Raw genomic sequence first — 19,104 nt, 5'->3', positions numbered from 1 at the left:
ACTTTCTGGCAAGTCCGGCCCAGGTAAGCTGAAGGAGCTGCTTCAGAGGTCGCGCACTCCCGCCTCTGCAGGGTTTGGGGGAGGCTGGATGTCTGGGGAATTCAAGTGTCACATCGGGGCAGATGGCAGAAGTTGAGCCTCTGTGGCTGGACCTCGGCCCCAGGGGACACAGGGATGGTCACCTGCTGAGATCTGACCCTTGTCCGTCTCCCCTCACCCCTCACCGTGAATACGGCAAGATGTCACGGGTCCAGTGCCGCTGGCTGGGCCGTGCCATGTGCCTGTGTCCCCTGGAACCTGCCAGGAATTAGGGAGCAGCGCCGCGGCTGGATGTGGGCTCCCAGCCTGCTGCCTGCTTTTCATAGCTGGGCGTGCTCACGCCCCTGGATTGGGATGAAGCTCAGAGAGGGTGAGAACCTGGCTGGAGGTCACCCAGCAGGCAGTGGTGGAGCCGAGTTCAACCACGGGGCCCCCCCCACCCCCACGGAGCTCCAGCTGGGGGTGCGGATGAGGCCTGTGGACAGTACGGAGCAGGCCCCAAGAGGCGCCCGCCTGTGCCTCCCCACGCGGCCGGCAGGTGGCGCTGCGGGCCCAGGCAGGCCTCAGGCAGCGTCCCCGCAGCTCTCCCAGCGCAGAAGGCGTCTGGGGAGGGGACCGTGGCATTCCAGGCCGCTGGGCAACCTAGGGGTGCTACCCACCGGGGGCCCGGCGGCTGTGGGAGAGCGTCAGCTCTCTCCCACCCCCACGCCCCTGGACAGGCTCCCTCCAGCTCCACTTCTGCTGGGGCCCACCCGGGGCCAGCAGCCCAGCCCCTGCTCTGCTACCCAGGCCCCTCCTCCCACCTCCTCCCTGCTCCCAGCTGCAGCCAGGTCCGCCTCTGAGGCTTAGTGCAGTGCCCTCCCCTGGCCCCTGGAATGCCCTTGACAAGATTCTCTGCTTGATCAGGCTCCAGAACCTTCTCCTGGGCCCATCTGCGCCCTCCTGCGCCCTCCAGTTTCAGCAGGGAGCTCCCATCCTCCGCTGCCGACATCTGGCCGCCCTCCACATCTGACCGGTTTCCTCATCCTGCCCCCCACCCCCACCTCTCCAGTGGAGGTCTGACCACCTGGCCTGGCTTCAGCCAGAATCCTGGCAGGTGGGTTCAGCCTGAACGCCTCTGCCCCGCACGTCTCCTCCTGTCCATCCGCCGACCCATAGCCGCTGGTGCCTGGACGTCCCACGGCCCCTGCTTCATTCTGATGGAAACAGTCTTCCCCTCCCACGCGCAACCCCAGCGCCCGGGTCCCTGCACCTGCTGTGATAGTGCTCCCTAGAATAAATCAGGGTCTTCAACAAGTGTCATGAATATTTTTTTTTTCTTTAACGCCCAATCCCTCCCCACCACACACCTGCTTTCCTAAAGAAACTCCTTGCACTCTCCTATTTGCCCTCAGAGACCCCAGCCCAGGTCACCTCCTCTGTGAGGCCACCCCTGCTTTCCCTGGGCTCCCATAGCATTCATCCTCCCTGCTCAGGTTGCTTCAACATCAACTCTTGGAGTGCCAGCTCATGCTGGGCCCCTCTGCGAGGCGGGGGTGTTGACAGAAGGTGCCAGGCAGACAAGTTTCTCTGCAGAGGACCCTCCCCCAGGAGCATAATGGCCCCATCTGAGCCTTGGAACTCCTCCCATGATGTTTAAACCCACGGAGCCTAGCGAGCCCGGCCTCCAATGGCCTCAAGTGCAGGCTGGGACTCCAGGCTTCCCTTCCTCTGGGCCTTGGACCCTGTGCATCCAATTCTGGCCCCAGCATTTCTTGGATCAGGGAGTTACCCCCTCGCTGAGCCTCCTGTGGGTGCCAGTGAGAGGACCCACCCACAGGCTCCTGTGGACCCTGGTCTCTGGGGTCAGTTGGTGCTGCCACCACACCAGGCCCACTCTGCTCTGCCCACACATGCAGCCCTCCGCCTGCTGGGACCCTTCCTGTCCCCCATCACCTGTCACTGCTCCCAACGCCTTTTGCTGATGGCCCTGGACAGGCTCGTGTCTCTCCCCAGCCTCCTAGTCCTGGGGATCCCCCTGTGGGTTCCTAGCCATGGTCTCTCGCTAGACCCTCTGCCCCAGGAGGGTCCCCAGGGACCCTGTGTCCCTGCCGAGCTCCAGCCCGGGATAGGTGCCCATCACATGGGTGAAAGCGCCAGATATGCTTGGTGGAGGCTGCCCCAGGAGGGGTCCTGCTCCCTGTCTCTGGTGCATGTGACGGAGACGGCCCAGGGTCCGCAGACACCCTGGGTCCCTGCGGGTGCACGACCCAGGACACCCGCCCCCCCCCTCCCCCGTCCTCCAGGGTCCGTTCCTCTTTCCAGACTCCTCTCTGAATCTTCCACAGAAAAAACAGAGAAGGGTTTTCTCCTCCACTTTCTGAAAATGAGATTTTAAAAATAACTCAGAGGCAGTGGCGGAGACAAGAGGGGATTATGTGGGAGTTCGAGCCACACCGGGAAGGTCAGCAAGACCTGCTCACCCCTCCCCCTCGGCTCTCCCCACCCCGGGGCCTCTCCCGTGTTTCTCTCTCTGCCTGGCCCCCTGGCCGGCCCCTCCACAAGGAGGCGGGCATCTCCATCTCTAGTGATGGGGAGACAGCAGTTGGGGGGGGTCTGCTGAGAAGGGAGGTGGTCCAGGTGGTGGGGGAAGGAACGTGTGGGCCGTGACTCTCAGCTGGAGAAGGGACCGAGAGTCCCTATTGGTCTTGCCAGTCTCCTTGGTTCTCTCCCTTCTCTGGTGAGCTCATGGCTCACCAGCCCCATGGCCTCCTGGACTATTTCTTGTTCCTCAAACATTGTGTCTTTCCTGCCACAGGGCCTTTGCCTAGGCAAAGGGTTTCTCAGACTCTCTCTCCTCTCCCTTCACGTGCTATACTGCCCTTACCCTCAGCTTCAATGTTATTTCCCCCAAGAGACTCTCTCTGTCCACAGAATAGTACACAGGGTGTCCCCACACCTCCTGCCCCCGCCCCAGCTCCCTGACAATTTCCTTCTCTAGCCTTATCATAATTGATAATTCTCTTTATTTATTGACTTACCGTGTCTTTTATCTGTCTCTCCAACTAGACTGCAAGCTTCCTGAAGGCGGGGACTGCAGATGGCTGTTTCCCCTCCCACATCACCTGGGCACTCACTATTTCTGTGTGTCAGTCCCAGCCTATCTTCTTTGAGGGGCTCTGTGGCCACTGGCTGCAGGTGCCAGGTCATCAGCTGGTGGGATCGAGCCTTGGCGGCTCCCCGAGAGAACCACTCGCCTGATAACGTGCCCGATCAGCCTCCTTCCATCCCCTCCAGTGTGCCCTGGGATTGCGTCTCAAGTGACCTCGCGTCCTCAAATCATTTGCCTTAACGTCCAGTGGCAGGCTGAATAACGCCCCCCACCCCTTCCCCAAAGATGTCAACGCTCAAATCCCTGGAACCGGAAATTGTTATCTTATACAGCAGAACAGGACTCTGTGGCTGTGATCCAGTTAGAGATCTTCAGATGGGGAGATTATCCCAGATTTTCTGGGTGGTCCCTAAGTGCAATCGCACGAATCCTTCTAAGAGAGAGGCAGAGGGGGTTTAGATACACAGAAAGAAGAGGAAGCCGCAGGACCACAGAGCAGAGATTGGGGTGACGTGGCCACAAACAGGGAATGCCAGAAGCAACCCCCCCCTCCCCTGCAAAGCTGGGAGAGGCGAGGAACAGATTCTCTCCTGGAGCCTTTGGAGGGAGCGCGGCTCTGAGGACACGTTGATTCCGTCCCAGTGACACTGTCTGGGGGCAACTTGTTAGAATGGGCCTCGGAAGGAATACAGGGTGCTTCTGGGAAGCCCCAGCTAAGACACACCCGGTCTTGTCTTAATTATTGTGGCAAACTGGACGCTGTCACTCCAAATGCTGGCACCCGACGGCTCAGGTGAGGACGACATTTCCCAGCCTCTCCTGCGGCCAGGAGGGGCCGCGTGACTAAGTCTCACCCTGGAATGAGAGAACCGAGGGCAGTTTCCCCTCCCGTTCTCACAAGGAGGCTGGAGCCCTGGACTGCCCCTCACCCTCTCCCTTGGCTGGGACACGATGGGGTGTGACGTCCCTCCCAGGGACACCACCGAGGGGGCGCAGCCACGGCCGGGGGGGGGGTCCGCGGGGGTGGGGGGCGCCCTGTGGAGCTGAGCTGTCTGCAGGCCTGGGACATGACGCTCCGTCTCATCGAAACTGCTGTGTCGGGGGCTCTTTGTTACCACGGCTCACATGTCACCCTGACTAGTACACCGTGGGGTCCTGGCCCACAGAGGCGACCCGTGAAGGTCCGCACAATGAGAACGTCAACAGCAACGTATCTGTTTCTCTTGTACTAACCCCGGGAGACGGATGGCTGAGCCGCCAGCCAGAACCGCCGTCTGCCTGAGAGCCGGCGTTCAGTGGCCCCAGTGGCTGGAGCACAGGATGATGGGAAACGTGACCTGTCGAGTGACGTCCGGGCACCCACTCGCCCAGCGCGGACTCGGAGGCCTACGACCGGCTGTGCTCCTGCCCCACGGGTGCCGTGAGCGCCAGGCCCTCAGCCGCCCTGTCCAGCAGGGCCTGGCCTGGAGGGGGGCTCAGGAGGCGCTGGCAGGCGGGAGGCAGGGTGTGCCCGAGGAGAGTACTGTGCCGTGTGGGGGCCGACCGGGCACCCGGTCGCTGCTCCTCAGGACCCCGCAGGGGCACTCAGGGCCTAGGCCCCGGAAACACGTGATGGGGCGTCCTGGCACTGAGCCACCGTCGGGGGGGCCGGCTGTGCTCTGGGCCCACACTGGAGGGTACCCGGGGCGGAACTGCGTGATTCCGACTCCTGCCGGCTGGAGGAGTACGGGCAGTTCTCTGTCATTTTACGTTAGTGAGTGGCACACGCACACGAGGGCTTGCAGGAAAGATCTGGAGAGGGTTCCAGCCTCAGTGCCATCGGCTGACAGACTGGAGGTGCTTCAACCCCGCGATCCTGTCACGAGGCGGTCAGGAAGCCGGTCCTCAGGGAGGGGGCAGTTCTTTGTGACCAGTCGCGTTCCTGCTTTGCCACATTATACCCCCTCCTGTGCCGCACCCTAACTCTTCACTGACGTGCAGGCAGGCGGTTTCAGCCTGTCTTACAGATGGGGAAACTGAGGCCCAGGGAGGTAATGTGGTTGGCCCAGCCTGCGGTGAGCGAGGCCTGCTTCCGCTCCTGAACCCCGTCCCCGCCCTGCCCCCTCCTCAGCTGCTTTTCTGAGAGTGGTGGCAACCAGTGAGGTGCAGTTCATTTGGGGGAGGGGGGCTCAAGGCCCTCCCGCTGGGGCTGGGCTGACCTCGCCAGGGCTGTGGGCCAGAGGAGGTGTCCAGGCCCGCTGGCGGCGGGGGGGGGGGGCTCCCAGGAGGCGACGAGACGGAACAGGCACTCGCCGAGGCAACCGTGGCCTCCCCAACCTCTCACTCATGCACCTTCCTGGGCCGGAGGGTGGTGCTGGGCCCAAGGTCTCTAAGCAAGGAAGGGAGAGTCCCCGGTGACCTCCAGAGGGAGGGCCAGCCGGGCCTTGGGGGGCTCTGAGGCGTATGGAACAGGCAGAGAGGGCTTCCCATATGAGGCAGTGTGAGCGAGGGCCTGAAGGATGGGTTTGTAGAGGAGGGTGGTGCGGAGGTGTGGAGATGCAGGAACGAACCTGAGAGTGGCCAAGGGGCCAGGTTTCCAGAAGACCCCCTTTCCTCCCCCTGTCGCTGTGCTCTTCCAACAGTGGGCTGAGCATTATGACACACGGGCCTTGGCACGTGCAACATTCAGTGCCGACAGAGTTCATTTCCTGCTCACGTGACGGTCTGAGGCTGGGGGTCTGGCGCTTTCCGGTGTCCCTGAGAACGGCCTCAGCGCTGGGGGTGACGCATCCCCAGGGTGAACCTTCCAAGAGCAGGGGGGAGGGGGCCGTGAGGCGGGCCCGAGGCCCTCCGCATACACCATGCACGTGTCACGGGCTACCTGCCCTATGATGGCTCATGTCCCCACTCCCCTACCAGTGCTTGGGTCCATTTTGAGGGAACTTGAACTCATCAGGTCCCTTGAGGCCAGGGGCCTGGTTGGACCCATTTCAGGGGGGATGCTGGAGCTGCCACTGATCCACAAGCCCTTGGACCCTGGGAATACTCGCCGGCTGCCTGCGGGCTGGCCAGGCTCGTCCCGGCTGGATTACGGCCTCTGTGGCCCGGGAGCATGCAGGGTGGGGGCCGTGGACAGCAGGCTGCACTGTGCAACAGGGGTAGAAGGGGCGTGGGGGCCCTGAGCCGGGTGGGTTGGTTGGGAGGGGCTGAGAGGTGTCTGAGTGCCAGGGCGGGGTTGGATTGTTCCTGAGCAGGAAGGGGTGAGCCGCAGGGGTGTAGGGGGAGGGGGCCGCCAACCCTCCTTGACCCTTCTCCCTCCTAGCCCCAGCCCACTTTCAGGTGGGGCCCCTTTAAATGCAAGGTTCTCTTCCCCTCAGAAGGCCCCTCCCCTGGTGTCCTGGGCAGCCAGGTAAACGAGCCTGACCGCCAGGTAAACGAGCCTGACCCCCAGGTTGCGGGCATGGCTTCCCCTCATTCCGGGGACCCCAGCCCGGCTGGTCTGGCCCCTCCTCCTGTAGCTCCTCCAGGTGAGTCACATGGCGGGGGGAAGGTTGGAAGAAAAGGGGTGTCCCTGGCATTTGGGGCTCTGAGAACGTGGGAGAGGAAGCAGCCATCCCACCCCCTCTTCCTGGGTGGGGGCTCTGCCAAGGTCACACAGAAGGACAGGGTCAGAGTGGGGGCACTGACCTCACCCTTAACAGACCCTTCTTCCTCTAGGACCGCTGCCCTGCAGCCCTCCCAGGGGTCCTGCCACCCTTGGACCCCTGAGCCTGGAGGTGGGCCAGGGTTCTCCTCACTCTTCAGGGCCCCTTCCAGATCATTCTCTGACCCACCCCCGCCTTCTTAAAACCCCAGTGCTGGACCCCCACTCCTCAGGGGTACACACCTCCTACCCCTACTGGAGAGGGCAGTCATCTGCCCCCTTGAATTCTGGACTCCGGCCCTGACCCTCTCTTCATCTCTGTGGCCATCGCTTTGGTGATTCCTTCCCTCACCCTGGCCTCTCGGTTCCCCAGACTCCCCTCGAGCACTTGTCCCCTTTCCCCCACACCCACCTTTGCCCTGGTCATGCCCTTGACCTTGCCAGCATCCAAACTGCAGCCTGGCCCTGACCCCCTTCCCAGGAATCTCGGGAGCTGAGGGGCGAGCTGCTGTCCACTGTTTCCAGCACATTCTTCCTCCTCCCACCTGCCCTGCCTCCCTCCCTCCCTTCCTCTGCTCATCCAGCTCTGCCGTGATTGTCACACCCGCACACACACCCCCTTCCCTGGGCCCTCTGTTGTTTTATTGTACCAGCCTGGCAAACCCCCAACTCCCCGCCCCCGCCCCGCCTGCACCCATACAGCTGAGCCGAGCTGGGGATAAACTCAACCACTAATGCTCTTCAAATTCCTGACTGTGAGCCTAAGGGGCCTTGGTCTTCACATTGCACTCCTCCCTCTGTCCATGTCTCCCTCGCTCCAGGCCCCCACCTCCCCCCTTCCTCCTCACACTCAGCTGCTGGCCCTGCTCCCTCTTTCAAGAACCCAAAGCCATGGGAAGAGGACTCCTACGGGTCCCCAGCACCACGGGCACCGGCCCACCTGCACCTGTGTCCACGGTTCTGTCTGCCCCATAGGCTCCTGTGACGCCCCATTCCTGCTCCCGACAAGGCCAACGTTCCTGCCTACTCACGGCCACCCCCACCCTTCCTCTCCAGTAGCGTGACATCTTCTCTCCTTGCTAGATCTTTCCAGCAACGTAAAAGCTTGCTGTCGTATCCTATCTCTTGGCCCCATGTCCCTTTCAGCTATCGCCCTATTTCTCTGATCCCTGTTTATAGCAAGACTCCTCATACTTGCTGCTTCCTAGTCTTTCCTCACGAGCCCACTGGAACCCGCCCTTCATTAAGGAGCTCTGCTCAAGGTCAACCGTGACCTCCACGCTGCCAGACTCCGGGGGAAGCTCTGAGACCTCATCTGATGGGACCCGTCGTTGGCAGCTCTGGGCTCAGGAGCTCCCCTCCTCCTTGCCCTCTGGAGCCCCACGCATTTCCTCCCGCACCACTGCCTGCCCTTCCTCCTCTCCCTGGCCCTGCTGACAGGAGGGGGCCCCAGGCCCTTATTCTTTCCCACTCTCTGCCCCAGCTCCATATCCCAGGTGTCTAGCTCCAGCCTGGAGCCCCTGCCCCGACTCCAGACTCAAAGCCAACTGTCCTCCCCTCCTCTTCTTCCTGGCCCGTCCAAAGGCAACCAGCTGCCCCAAACGGGGCCCCTTGCCCCAAACTGCTCCTCTCTTAGTCACCCCACCTCACCTCCTTTCCTCTGGTTGCTTGGGCCCGGCGTGTTCCCCCTTTCTCGCCTCGCCTCCCCCCCCCCCCCCCGCCACTGTCTCCATCAGCAAACCCTGCCCTTCCTTTCTCAAGCCACATTTGCGGCCTGAGCACTTCCCACCGCTGCTCTGGGCGGGCACAGCCCCTCGCCTGCATGGCTGCCCTGGCCGCCACATGGTCCCCTTGCTGCTGCCCTTACCACCTCACCTGTTCACACGCAACAACCAGGCTTACCGGGCCAAGTGCCAGTCAGAGAGTGGCATCCATTTGTGTGTGCCAGGGCCCTCCCCTCTCCTCTCCAAGGGGCTGCGTCCCAACTCCCCCCTCCCCTGCAGCTGTTTCTCACCCCGACTCACAGCAACACCCCACAGCCACTGGCACTGAACCCCAGCGGCTCTCCCAAGAAGTCTGCCCGGGAGGCCGGCTGGGGGGCTGAGACACTTACCTTTCAGAAGGGGCGGTGGGAGGCCCCCCCCCCCCCCCACCGGCCCGGGAGCTGTCCGCGGTGCTGACCACTTGGGTCCCCCTCTGGCCTCGCCCACAGCCCAGGCCCACTCCCACTATCACCGGGTGCTGGTGGCTCTGGGGCATCTCTGGGGCTGAGCTAGGAAGTCACTGTCCAGTGACACCATAAGTGTCACCGTAGGTTCATCAATGCCATCTCATTTGTGAGGGTGGCACAACAGGTTTGATTGTTCCCAATTTTTAGAAGGGGAAACTGAAGCCCAGGAAAGTTGTGCTCCCAGCAGAGGGTTTCCAACAGACAGAGAACCATTTCACCTTCCAACCTGATCCCTCCATCCCCTGGGGCTGCTCGTCCCCCTGGATCCAGGGTCACAGTGTCAGGCTGGGAATCGGCTGTCACCCCCAGCTCCTCCCCACCTCCATCTGCAAGGTCTGGCATTTGCCCCTCTGTTTCCTCCCAGCTAAGTGCTTCTGCTGTCAGTGTCCTTACTTTGTCCTCACCGGGCCCAGATCCGACCTCCAGGCTGGGCTCCCACAGTCCACTCTGCACTGGGAGTGACCACATCACCCCCTGCCCCATCCGCTGCAGTCTGTGAGCCAAGCCCAGCCTCCGGAGCCCGTTCAGGAGGCCCTGCCAAACTCCCCAGGCTCCTCCCTGCCTGGAAGGTTCCGCCCAAGCAGTATTGAGTGGCCTTCTCTTGTCTGCACCCTTCGGTGCCTTTCTGCCCTCCTAGCCGTCCGGGCGCTGTCCCCTCGGGGATTTGTCTCACACCTCCCGTGTCAGTCCCGGGACCCCACCTCTGCCCTCCAGGCCCTCCTCTCCCCCAGGCAGGTTCTCGGGGTCCCTCGCTCTCTCCTCGCCCGCACACGTGGCCACTTGCCCTCTGTCGCTCCCGCGGCCGCGGCCCCGCAGGTCCCGCCGCGGCCCCGGAGCCCCCCTTCCCGGACATCTACGGCGGGGACGCGCAGCTCTGGGCAGCACACTTCCGCGGCATCGGGCGCGCCTACCGTGCGCTGGGCAAGGAGGACGACTTCGCCATCCGTGTGCTCACCGAGGACTTCACGCTGCCCTTCCCGTTCGCCTGGCCTCCCGGGCCCGACCCGGCCCGCGGGCCGCTCTTCTACGACCCGCACGACCGCGCGGGCTTCGACTTCCTGCTGCGAGGCCCGGGCGCGCCGCCCCCTGCGCTGCTGCGGCCCCTGCACGCCACGGCCCAGGCTGCGGTGCGCAAGCGGCGCCTGGAGCGCCTGGCCCTGAGCTACGCCAGCGCGGGCGCGCCCCGGCCGGGCCTGATGCTGCTCCCGCCTGGGCCCGGCGCCACCTTCCCGGGGCCCGCGGGGCTCGAGCCCGGCACCCCTGGCACCCCTGGCGGCGCCCCCAGGCTGGGCTAGGCCGTGCCCCCAGGCCAATAAAGAGTTTCTCTGCTTCACCAGCCCACGCTCTTTGCTGGACACACAGTCTGGACCCCCGGAGCAGGACGAGGGGCTGGGCCCTGCCCCCAGGCCAGGCTTGGTTAGCCATGTTGCTGGGGAGCCACATGGGTCTCCAGGGGAGTGAGTGAAGGAGTGAGATCGAGATGGCATCCGGGCAGGCTAAGTGACAGGACCTGGGATGGCGATGTTGGCGGCCGGCCCTCCACTCACAGTGCCTACACTCTGGGATCCTAGCCCTGGCCCCGTGGTGGGGAGTAGCGTGCCCATCCCACAGATCAGGACACCGAGGTCCTGGCTGTCCCAAGTAGCATCTGGGATCTGGTTCCCCATATATCCGACGTTCAGTTCAGCCGTGTTTCCGTTTTCCAAGACAGAGCGGCTTCTGGGGAGCTGGGAGAGGGGAAGGGCAGCAGGTTAGCAGGGCAGAGAGAAAGCCCCACCCCCCCAGCAGTGGAGAGAGTACAGAGCGGGTGGGGGAGAGGCCCGAGGGAAGCCAAAACAAGAAGGTTGGGGGCATAGTCCCCACTGCTGCACCCCTGTTGTCCTCCCCTGTTGGCTCTGGGCAGAGGGGGTGCCTCTTACTATGCCCCCCAGTGCCTCTTGGGAGCCAGAGCAACCACTGGTGAGCCGGCCTCCATCCCAGGGGCATGTCCCTGTGTGGGTGACAAGCCCTGGCAGAGGCCTGTCTACTGCGGGCCGGCTGTTAGCTGGGCGCAGCCACAGCACGGGGGCCCAGACGGACGGTCGGCCTGGGTCTCTTCCTGTGGGGGTTGGCATAGTCCAGGTGTGCTGGGAGGGTGCGTTCTTACTCTAGTGCCATGGAATCAGAGTTCTTTTCTCCTTTCTTCTGATCTGGGAGTTATTTTTAGCTTCCCAGTCGTGGGCAGGAATGGTTTTTCCAGAGCCTCACTCGGTTTGCTGGAGAACCGGTGGCAGGAAATTCTCACCTCTGGAGGAGAAAGAGGTCTCTGGGCTCTGGAAGAGGGGCGTCCAGCTTCACTCTCCTCCACTGGTGGTTCTGTTAGATCCCTGCACCCCCTGTCCCCCCAGCCTCCTTCCGCCTGTGGATTTTGTCTTTTCCATTTCATTGAGATGCACAACCCTTACTTTGTAATATTTATGCATTTGGCTCACAATAGGGCGACAGCAATTATGACATTAGGTATTGGATCTCCCATGTTATGTATTGATTGTTTAGGTTCACCCAGAAGCTGTCCCGAATCATGGGGTCGTGTGCAGTTTACTTGAGAGGTAACACACAGGGAGGGGAGCGAGGAGGTGACAGAGAAGGGAAAGAAGCGGTTAAGAGGCGTGATACCCAGCAAGTTAACACTCTGGGCGACTGGGGATCCCGCTGGGGCATCAGCACTGTCCCGCCCCAGGGGCAAGAAAGCCAGGGATGTGTCACTGCCTCCTGGGGCGGTAACTCTGGGGGTTCAGCCTGCCCTGGGGGGGTGGGGTGTGAGCTTGCCCCTCTCCCTAAACCGCAGAGATGGAGTTACCATTTAAAAACTCTTGAAACAAGTCGACAGAGAAATTTTATGACGGTAGAGTGTAGTAACAAGAAAGCGAGGTTTCTATCTAGTGTTTCAAGTAGAAAATCTCCTAGAAGTGTACTTTCCATATAGTTTATGAAAGTTCTAGTCAAGGACAGATTGGGAATAAAAACGCTGGTCCTTTACCACCACTAATGTGAGGGGCATTGCCCTAGAGGACAACGACCCCCAAATGAGTCCCCTGTGAAGAAACAAACATGTTGAAAAAGAAAAAAAGTAAAACGTTCAAGAAGTACTAGGATGAAAATGAATAGGACACATGGTATTTAAACCAGGGTGGTCAGGAAGGGCCTCTTGGAGGAGGTGGCATTTAAGGGAGATGGGAGATTGGAAGAATGGGGAGGAGCCAGGCATGCTCATGCACACTCTGGGGGAGGAGCCAGGCATGCGCACTCTGGGGGAGGAGCCAGGCCTGTGCAGTCTGGGGAAGGGCCATCCAGGAAGAGGGGACAGCGTGGGCGAAGGCTGGGCAAGAAAAAAGAGCTTCAAGGGTCTAAGGGCTGCAGGAAGGGGCTGCCAGACCAGAACCGCGTGCGCTGGAAGGGAGCCACAGGGACGGACGAAGAGCCATCGTCTCTACATGGCCACAGGGTTCTCGGGTCCCTTTTACAGGCACAGGGTCACCTCATCCTCTCTGCGCTTCCTTGAGGTCAGCAGACAGATGAGGACACTGAGGTCTAGAGAGGGGACAGGGCTTGTCCAAGGACACAAGCCCATGTGTTATTAGAGCTCTGTGTTAAAACCATGGCCTGGCTCCAACAGGCTTAAAAACTACAAAAGGTTCAAAACTGGCTTATGTATCTGGAGGGCCCAGAAATAAACTGAGCTTCAGGTAAGGTTGGATCAAGGTCTCAAGGTTTGATTCATGCATTAAGTGGCTCAGACCTGCATTACCTGAACCAATCCCCGTGGCCAGCACGTGGGGTTACCCTGGCTGGATTGTAAGAATTAAGGCCCGGAACACTGTGGTGGCCTAGGTAGGGGGAGGATGTCAGGGAAGATGGGGAATGACCATCGTGTCCACTCAGTCAGGAGGTGTGAGCACCAGGGCTGACATTTTCTGCCAAATCACACCTTTTCTCTTCCGGTTAGAAATGCTACCCCCATGGAGAAGCACGGCCAGAAAAATGAATGTTTGCCCATTAGTGTAAAGCAGGGTTGAAAATCTAATTTGTTTTTTGAGCACCTGCTCAGTGCTGGGTCCAGTTCTGGGGCTGAGTGTTCAGGGAGGGAAGACACTGCCTGCATCAAGGAGCTCAGGGATTGGGGGTTGGGAGGACAGCAGGACAACGCCCCCGCCTATTGTCCCTTAGATGAGAGCTGCTCTGGGGACTCAGCTTCTCCTGCTTCTTTTCATTGCACAGGGAAAGCCATGGAGCCCTCAATTTGCCCTTTTTGCTCTGGCTGCTGGGATGCTCAGAGCACATTTGTGGCCTGATTGCTCTAACTGTCCTTAGGCACGATCCTTTGGGTCAGTGTGCCTCTCCTGTATGACTTTATTGTCCTCCTCAGTTGGCTGGCTTTCAAGTCTTAGGAGCTGGGGCTAGAATTCTAAGAATGACACTCATAGTCATTTTTGTCAATTGGAAGGAAACGCCTTTTTGGTTCCAGATCCTGGATCCGGGTGGCAACACGTCACCCCACCTTCCTCCCACTGATTTGCCAGAAGACACTGCCCCCTTCTGAGAATCAGGCCGGGTGGTCTGTGCTGGGATGTTGTGGCTGTTGTGTCAGCGGCCTACTGCTGTGACACGGGGCATGGTGTTCGCTGGGGTGGCAGCGGCTACAGGCAGGCTTTGGGGACGACAGACCTTGCTGGGATACTGAGTCACCTCCTCACTCGCGACCCGTGGCCAGCATTTCCCCCGGGGCCTTGGGTCCTCAGCTGGGTGGGGGAGCACGGTCATGGGGTCTCCTTGCGGGCTGTGGGGGGGTGTGGATCTCCTCCGCCGGGTCCCTGGGCTCTGCCTGGCCCAGTGGGAGCCCGACAGAGAGAGGACAGCTGTGTCCACTGGGAGAGTGGACAGTCACTCGTGCCCTGTCTTAACCCAGCGTGGTCACCCCTCCTCTGTCCAGGGTCCTGCTGATGCCCTTGGGGCTGAGATGGCCCGCTCTTTCTCCCACAGAGCCCGGGGACACACCTTCCTCCCACTGCCTTGCTCGGGGTGACTTCCAGCAGCCTTGCGGTTGGTGAGCATCACCTTTGGGGTGACAGCCCCTGGAGGGCAGGGATGTGACCTGTCAGGTTCACCGGGGAAGCCCCTGCTTCTGGGGCCCTGTTGGCAATAACGGGTGCCCAACTGGTAATCTCCGAATGTGTGAATACGGCCTTGCTGAGCAAAGGGCCGGGGTGCCCCCTCCCGCTCTGGGTGCAGGTGGGGCCTGTGGGGGAGGGTGGGGCTCAGAGCCCCCAGGCTGGGTCTTCTACCTCAGAGTCACCTCGGGCTTCCCCAGGGAAACAGGGGCGTCACACCCTTTGATATTTAAGGGAGGCAGCTCCCCGCTTGATTCCTGGGCTGCTGAGAACAGGGGTCGGGGCACCCCCACCCCCCGCCTCTGCTCTAGTTTCCTCTGGAACAGACTCTGAGGAGCAGCGAAGATGTTTAATTAATTGCAATTACAATCTTCAAAGGAAGCCGAGAGTTGAAAGTTGTTCCTAATTACTGTGTTATGATGTCGGCCGGCTCCCCAAATTGATTGTGTTAGAATTTCCGATGGAGGATTAATTGAGTCGCCGTGAGGACCCACTTGTGTCCCTCCCCCATTAGATAACGCCCTGTTCGGCCTCAGGAAAGGCGCTGGCCTGGAATGACAATGAGCCCTGGGCTGGTGGAGGCTGGAGGCAGCTGCCTGGATGAAGGGCTTACCGTCAAGGTCAAGGCGCCGGGGTGTTGGGTGTGGGCCGGCTAGAGCAACTCCCTGTGGTCGTTCACATAGTTCACCAAAGGCTTCCGGTTCCTGCCTTCCGGAACTCCCCAGGGTGGGCCCGGTCCCCTCCCCCCACCCCCTCTGCATGGCGGGGTGACTGTTGCTGGCTCTTGAGTCCTGGTGCCATGACATCCGTCCCCTCCGGGCTCGAGCGTTTCCTGCCAGTGTGAGTCCCTCTGCCCTGGGGACTGGTGGTCCTGGGGATGGTGGCCTCCCCCACCGTCCCGAAGCCCCAGCGGCTTGTCCCCTGGTGGGTTTGGAGCAGAGGGACCACTCAAGAGCCCCAGAACATGCCTTCTTGTGGGGGTGGCGCCAGTCTGCCTCTTGGGGACGAAGAAGGCTTCCTCCTCGTGTGTGCAGCACAGGCGTGCACACAGGACAGACAGGTGCATGCGTCATCTGTGGGTGAAAATTTCTTGCGGCAAATCAGGAAAGTGTCTGGAAGGGCCCCTTGGGTGTGTGGACTCACAATGCAGGAAAGGTTGGGAAGAAAGGTCTGGAAGGCTTAGAAAGATTGTTTGTCTGCTGTGAGTTGAAATAGATTTGGGGGCGGGCACTAGCGGAGGCCGAGCTGCCAGGAGAATCCGGGTGAACCGGCTGGAGATTGGAGCGGAGTGGGTGGGCGCAGGGTTTCCTGAAGGTTGGACGGGAAGCGGAGGAGGAGAGCAGTCCGGGACACCCGAGTTTGGGCTGGGGGGGGGGGAGGCATGGGATTCCACGTGCCCAGATGGGAGCCCCCTGACGACGTGCTCTCTGCATGGCAAAGGCCTCCAGGCTAACAGGCAGGCTGAGTGGCTCAATGACCCTGGAGAGGGGTGCGTGGAGCCCTTCGGGTTGGGGGGCCCTCAGGCTTCTCGTCTGAGAAGTGGGCCCCCTGACACCTGTCCCGGAGCCCGGTTCTTCTCTGCAGGGTGGGGACTGTCCCTGGCGGACCCGCTGAGGTCTGTTTCAGTCCCCGGGGCTGGGCCGTTGCCGGAGTGGCGAGTTCTTGTGTGGCCCTTTAATTACCAAGCACCACTGAGCCCCGAAATGACGTTAAGAAGAGGAGCTTCCGGCCCCAGCATCCCTTCTTTCCCCAACACGGGAGACTTGACAGGAGTCTTGGGGACAGATGGGGGCCAGGGGGGCCAGAGAGCATCCTGCACCAGGCCAGGTGGGGCCCCATCGTTCTGTTGGGGAAACTGAGGAATGCCACGGTGACCGGGAGGAGAGAGACCCAGCGGGTTCCTGGCTCCCGGGGCCGGCCCTGCGCGGTGGCCAAGCCCCCTGACCTTCTGAGCTCTGGCGTCCTCGGCTGTGAAGCTGGGGGATGGTGCGGTGTTACGCCGCCGTGGGGGCCGAAGGGGTGGGTGTGTGTCCATGCTCAGCCCAGGTCTGGCTCATCCGGGTCTTGGCCACAGGGCTCTGGGCAGCTGTGTCCGACGACGGGGAGTCCCCCGTGTGGACGGGCGAGCTGCAGTCCGCTGACCCCGGTCCGGTCGGTTGTCAGGGCCACGCCCACGTCTCAGATGGTTCCCAGGCCGAGCTAGGGCTGGAAAAAGTCCCAAGGAGCCTCCCCCACTCCCCTTGAACGTACATTTGTTCCAGATCCATGAATATGCGATTGTCGCCCACCTCCTCCCGGGAACTGTGAACTTCCTCCACTTCTGCAGTGAAGCTCTACATTAATCACGGCTAATTGCTAGCGGGAGTCGTTTATGTCAAGAGCCTTATTCCTGGGAATAAAGGGGAATAAAGGATGGCTCCTTTCAGGAAGCTCGGCGTTGCCCGGGAAGGAGCAATGCCAGACCCGGACAAGGCCCGGCCCCGGCCCCCTGCCAGGGGCTCCAACTGCATGTGACAAACGTGGGGCCTCTGGCCTTTGCCGAATCTTCAGGGAAATGAGCACATTCATCATGTTCACGCGTTTTTCTGAAGTTGTTGTGAGTTTCCTTGAAACCAAGGAGGGTTTTTTTCTTTCTTTCTTTCTTTCTTTTTTTTTTTTTTTTCCTTTTTTTGGCAACAACAGCTGGGAATAAGTTGACACTTTCTAAAAACTGCCACTTATTGCTTGGGAATGGGGCAGGGGAGGCGTGTGCTTGCCAAGCCCCAGGCCCAGATCTGAGCTCGCACACCAGGGTCGGGTCTCCCCTGGCTTTTCTGGAGGCCCGTGCCGGAGGGCCGGTGGCGGAGCAAGTCCCGGGCAGGTGCGGGCTGGGCTCCAGGGCAGGCTCACCCACCAGAATCCAGAGGACAGATCAAAGGGACAGTGGAGAGGAGTTTCTGCATGTGTCTTGTTTTTCTTGGAGCCTGTCCTCCATCAGTTAAGTGCAGCACCGGGTCGCTATCTTAGAATCGGGGTGTGTGTGTCACGTCTGTTAATCCTGATGGAGGCCACACCTGCGGAGACTGGGGCGTGAGAAAGATGAGCGTGCAACGCTCCGAGTGCCGTGTGCAATAACTCGCTTGTGTCGGTGCACCTGCCTGTGTATGCTGGTGGGCTTGCTAGTGTGGATGCATGTGTCTGTACGGGCACACAGGTGTGCACAGGCATGCATGTGTATGCATATGTGTGTGTGTGTGTGTGTCGGGGCACCTGTGCTAGCCGTGTGTTCTGTATGCAAACAAACTTTGCAATTCTGGAAGCCCCGCCCCCTCAGCCCGTCTTTGTTGCTGCTCTGTGATTTGAGGACCCTCTTACTGATGAGGAGACTGAGGCCGAGCGGGATTTGGGGAGACTTGCCTGGGGCTCCTGACGGGGAACGGCCTCCTCTGGGACAGCTGTGTCTGCAAGGCCACAGGAAGGGGCAGAAGTGGCAGAGGGGTGGGTGCGTGGGCGGAGCCATCACAGTGTGCTCGGGCCCCTCGTGCCTCCCTCTGTCTCTCCCTCCCTGTGGCACACTGGTGCCACCAGCTCTGCCCTGGCTTCGAGCCTTGTCGAGGCCGCCTCCCCCCGCCACCCCTCCGCCCCCTACCTCAGCCCCCGGGGCTGTGATGCTGGGCGTACAGCTGCAAGCCCCACGCGTGGCCCAAAAGCGAGGTGTGGTGGCTGTCCTCCCTGGACCCGCTTCCCCGCGGGGGCCCATCTCCTCGTGGACGTGGGGAGTCTCTGGCTCCACCGCACCCCCATACCCTGGGCACACCCTGCTGCCGTAGTGTCCTGATCGCACCTGCTCTAGACCACCTCCCTGGGTCCTCCCACACCCCAGGTTGGGATCCCCCAAGGCTCACTCTCCAGGGACATTCCCACTCTGAGTGACTGTCACTCTGTCATGTGCCGTCTGCTGTTGGCAGGGCTGAGGCTGTGTGCGCGTGCACAGAAGCAAATGCTCTGTGGGCCCGTGTGTTGGGGAGGGAAGCCGCCTTCCAGAACCCCAGGCTGGGGTAGGAGCCCCATTTCCTGCCCTCCACGTCACTGGGGGATGGCAGACAGTTTCCCACTGTGACCAATGCTGGCTGGGGGTTCAGTGAAGTGCGGAGAAGGGCTGGGATGCCACCTGTCCGTGCAAGGGACCTGTGCCCTGGAGATGTCTGCCGTGAGTGCGGGCCTGTAAACCCCCTGAGGGCCGGGTGGGCAGTCCTCTCTGTGTGTCCGTCCCGAAGCAGGGGCAGGGGGGTGGAGCTTGCCCAGCGAATGGAGGGGCTGGAGGAACAGTGGAGGACTGGCCTGCATTCCAGGAGGTGCTGGTGTATCCCCTGGGCCTTCATGGGGCGGGTTTAGCCTGGCTCCCCGCTCCTCTGGGGCAGGAGACGCACCCCCAGCAGTTCTGGAGCCTGAGTGCCCGCAGTTTGGGCAGGAGTGGAGGACCTCCCGTCCAGGCACTCGGCCCCGGCCCCCTGGACACGGCCCAGCCCCCAGGGGCATCTCGGGAGGCCTGGCAGCCCTTTCTCATCCTAGGGGACAGTTTGTAGAACCTTTTCCATACATCCCCATGGCCGTGACCTGGTGAGAGAGAGCAGACTCCCGCCCCATCCACAGAGCCGGGCCCCTGCATCCAGACAGTGCCGGCCAAGCTTCTTCCATCCCGTCCCCTGTCCTCCGTTCCAGCTCCGTTGGTCAGAGAGGCTGCCCTGGATCCTTGCCTCTCATCGAACCCTGTCCTCCCAGGACACAGCCTGGGCCTCCAAGGCAGGAAGACGCAGGCTCACAGCCAGGCGTCTTCTCTTATTAGCCGTGCCGATCCGGGCACGTGTCTCCCTGCCCCGGCCTCTGTCTCCTCATCTGTGCGATGGGATTACACAAAGCCCGGGTGCAGACAGGACCCCCAGAGGACTCGGGGGCCCGGGTGGGGACCCCAGTCCTGCCGCTCTGCCGGGAATCT

General features: G+C 61.4%; 1 protein-coding gene across 1 annotated transcript; it reads left to right on the top strand.

The window, feature by feature from the left end:
• Nucleotides 1-6,540: 6,540 nt before the first annotated feature.
• LOC123586658 (homeobox protein CDX-1) lies at nt 6,541-10,318 on the top strand. The gene is made up of 2 exons (XM_045455849.1): nt 6,541-6,636; nt 9,799-10,318. The coding sequence occupies exons 1-2, from the start codon at nt 6,570-6,572 to the stop codon at nt 10,275-10,277; spliced, it is 546 nt and encodes a 181-aa protein (XP_045311805.1). The 5' UTR covers nt 6,541-6,569; the 3' UTR covers nt 10,278-10,318.
• The last annotated feature ends 8,786 nt before the right edge of the window (nt 10,319-19,104 follow it).

The sequence above is a fragment of the Leopardus geoffroyi genome, chromosome C3 (assembly GCF_018350155.1).
Source record: "Leopardus geoffroyi isolate Oge1 chromosome C3, O.geoffroyi_Oge1_pat1.0, whole genome shotgun sequence".
Taxonomy (NCBI): domain Eukaryota; kingdom Metazoa; phylum Chordata; class Mammalia; order Carnivora; family Felidae; genus Leopardus; species Leopardus geoffroyi.
Note: the sequence above shows the minus strand (reverse complement) of the source record. Positions and strands in the feature narration are given on the sequence as shown.

Excerpts from the sequence above, each read along its gene's own strand:
- LOC123586658 (XM_045455849.1), top strand. The coding sequence starts at position 6,570 with ATGGCTTCCCCTCATTCCGGGGACCCCAGCCCGGCTGGTCTGGCCCCT. Across the intron at positions 6,637-9,798 it reads TCCTCCTGTAGCTCCTCCAG|GTCCCGCCGCGGCCCCGGAG; the intron begins GTGAGTCACATG and ends GCGGCCCCGCAG.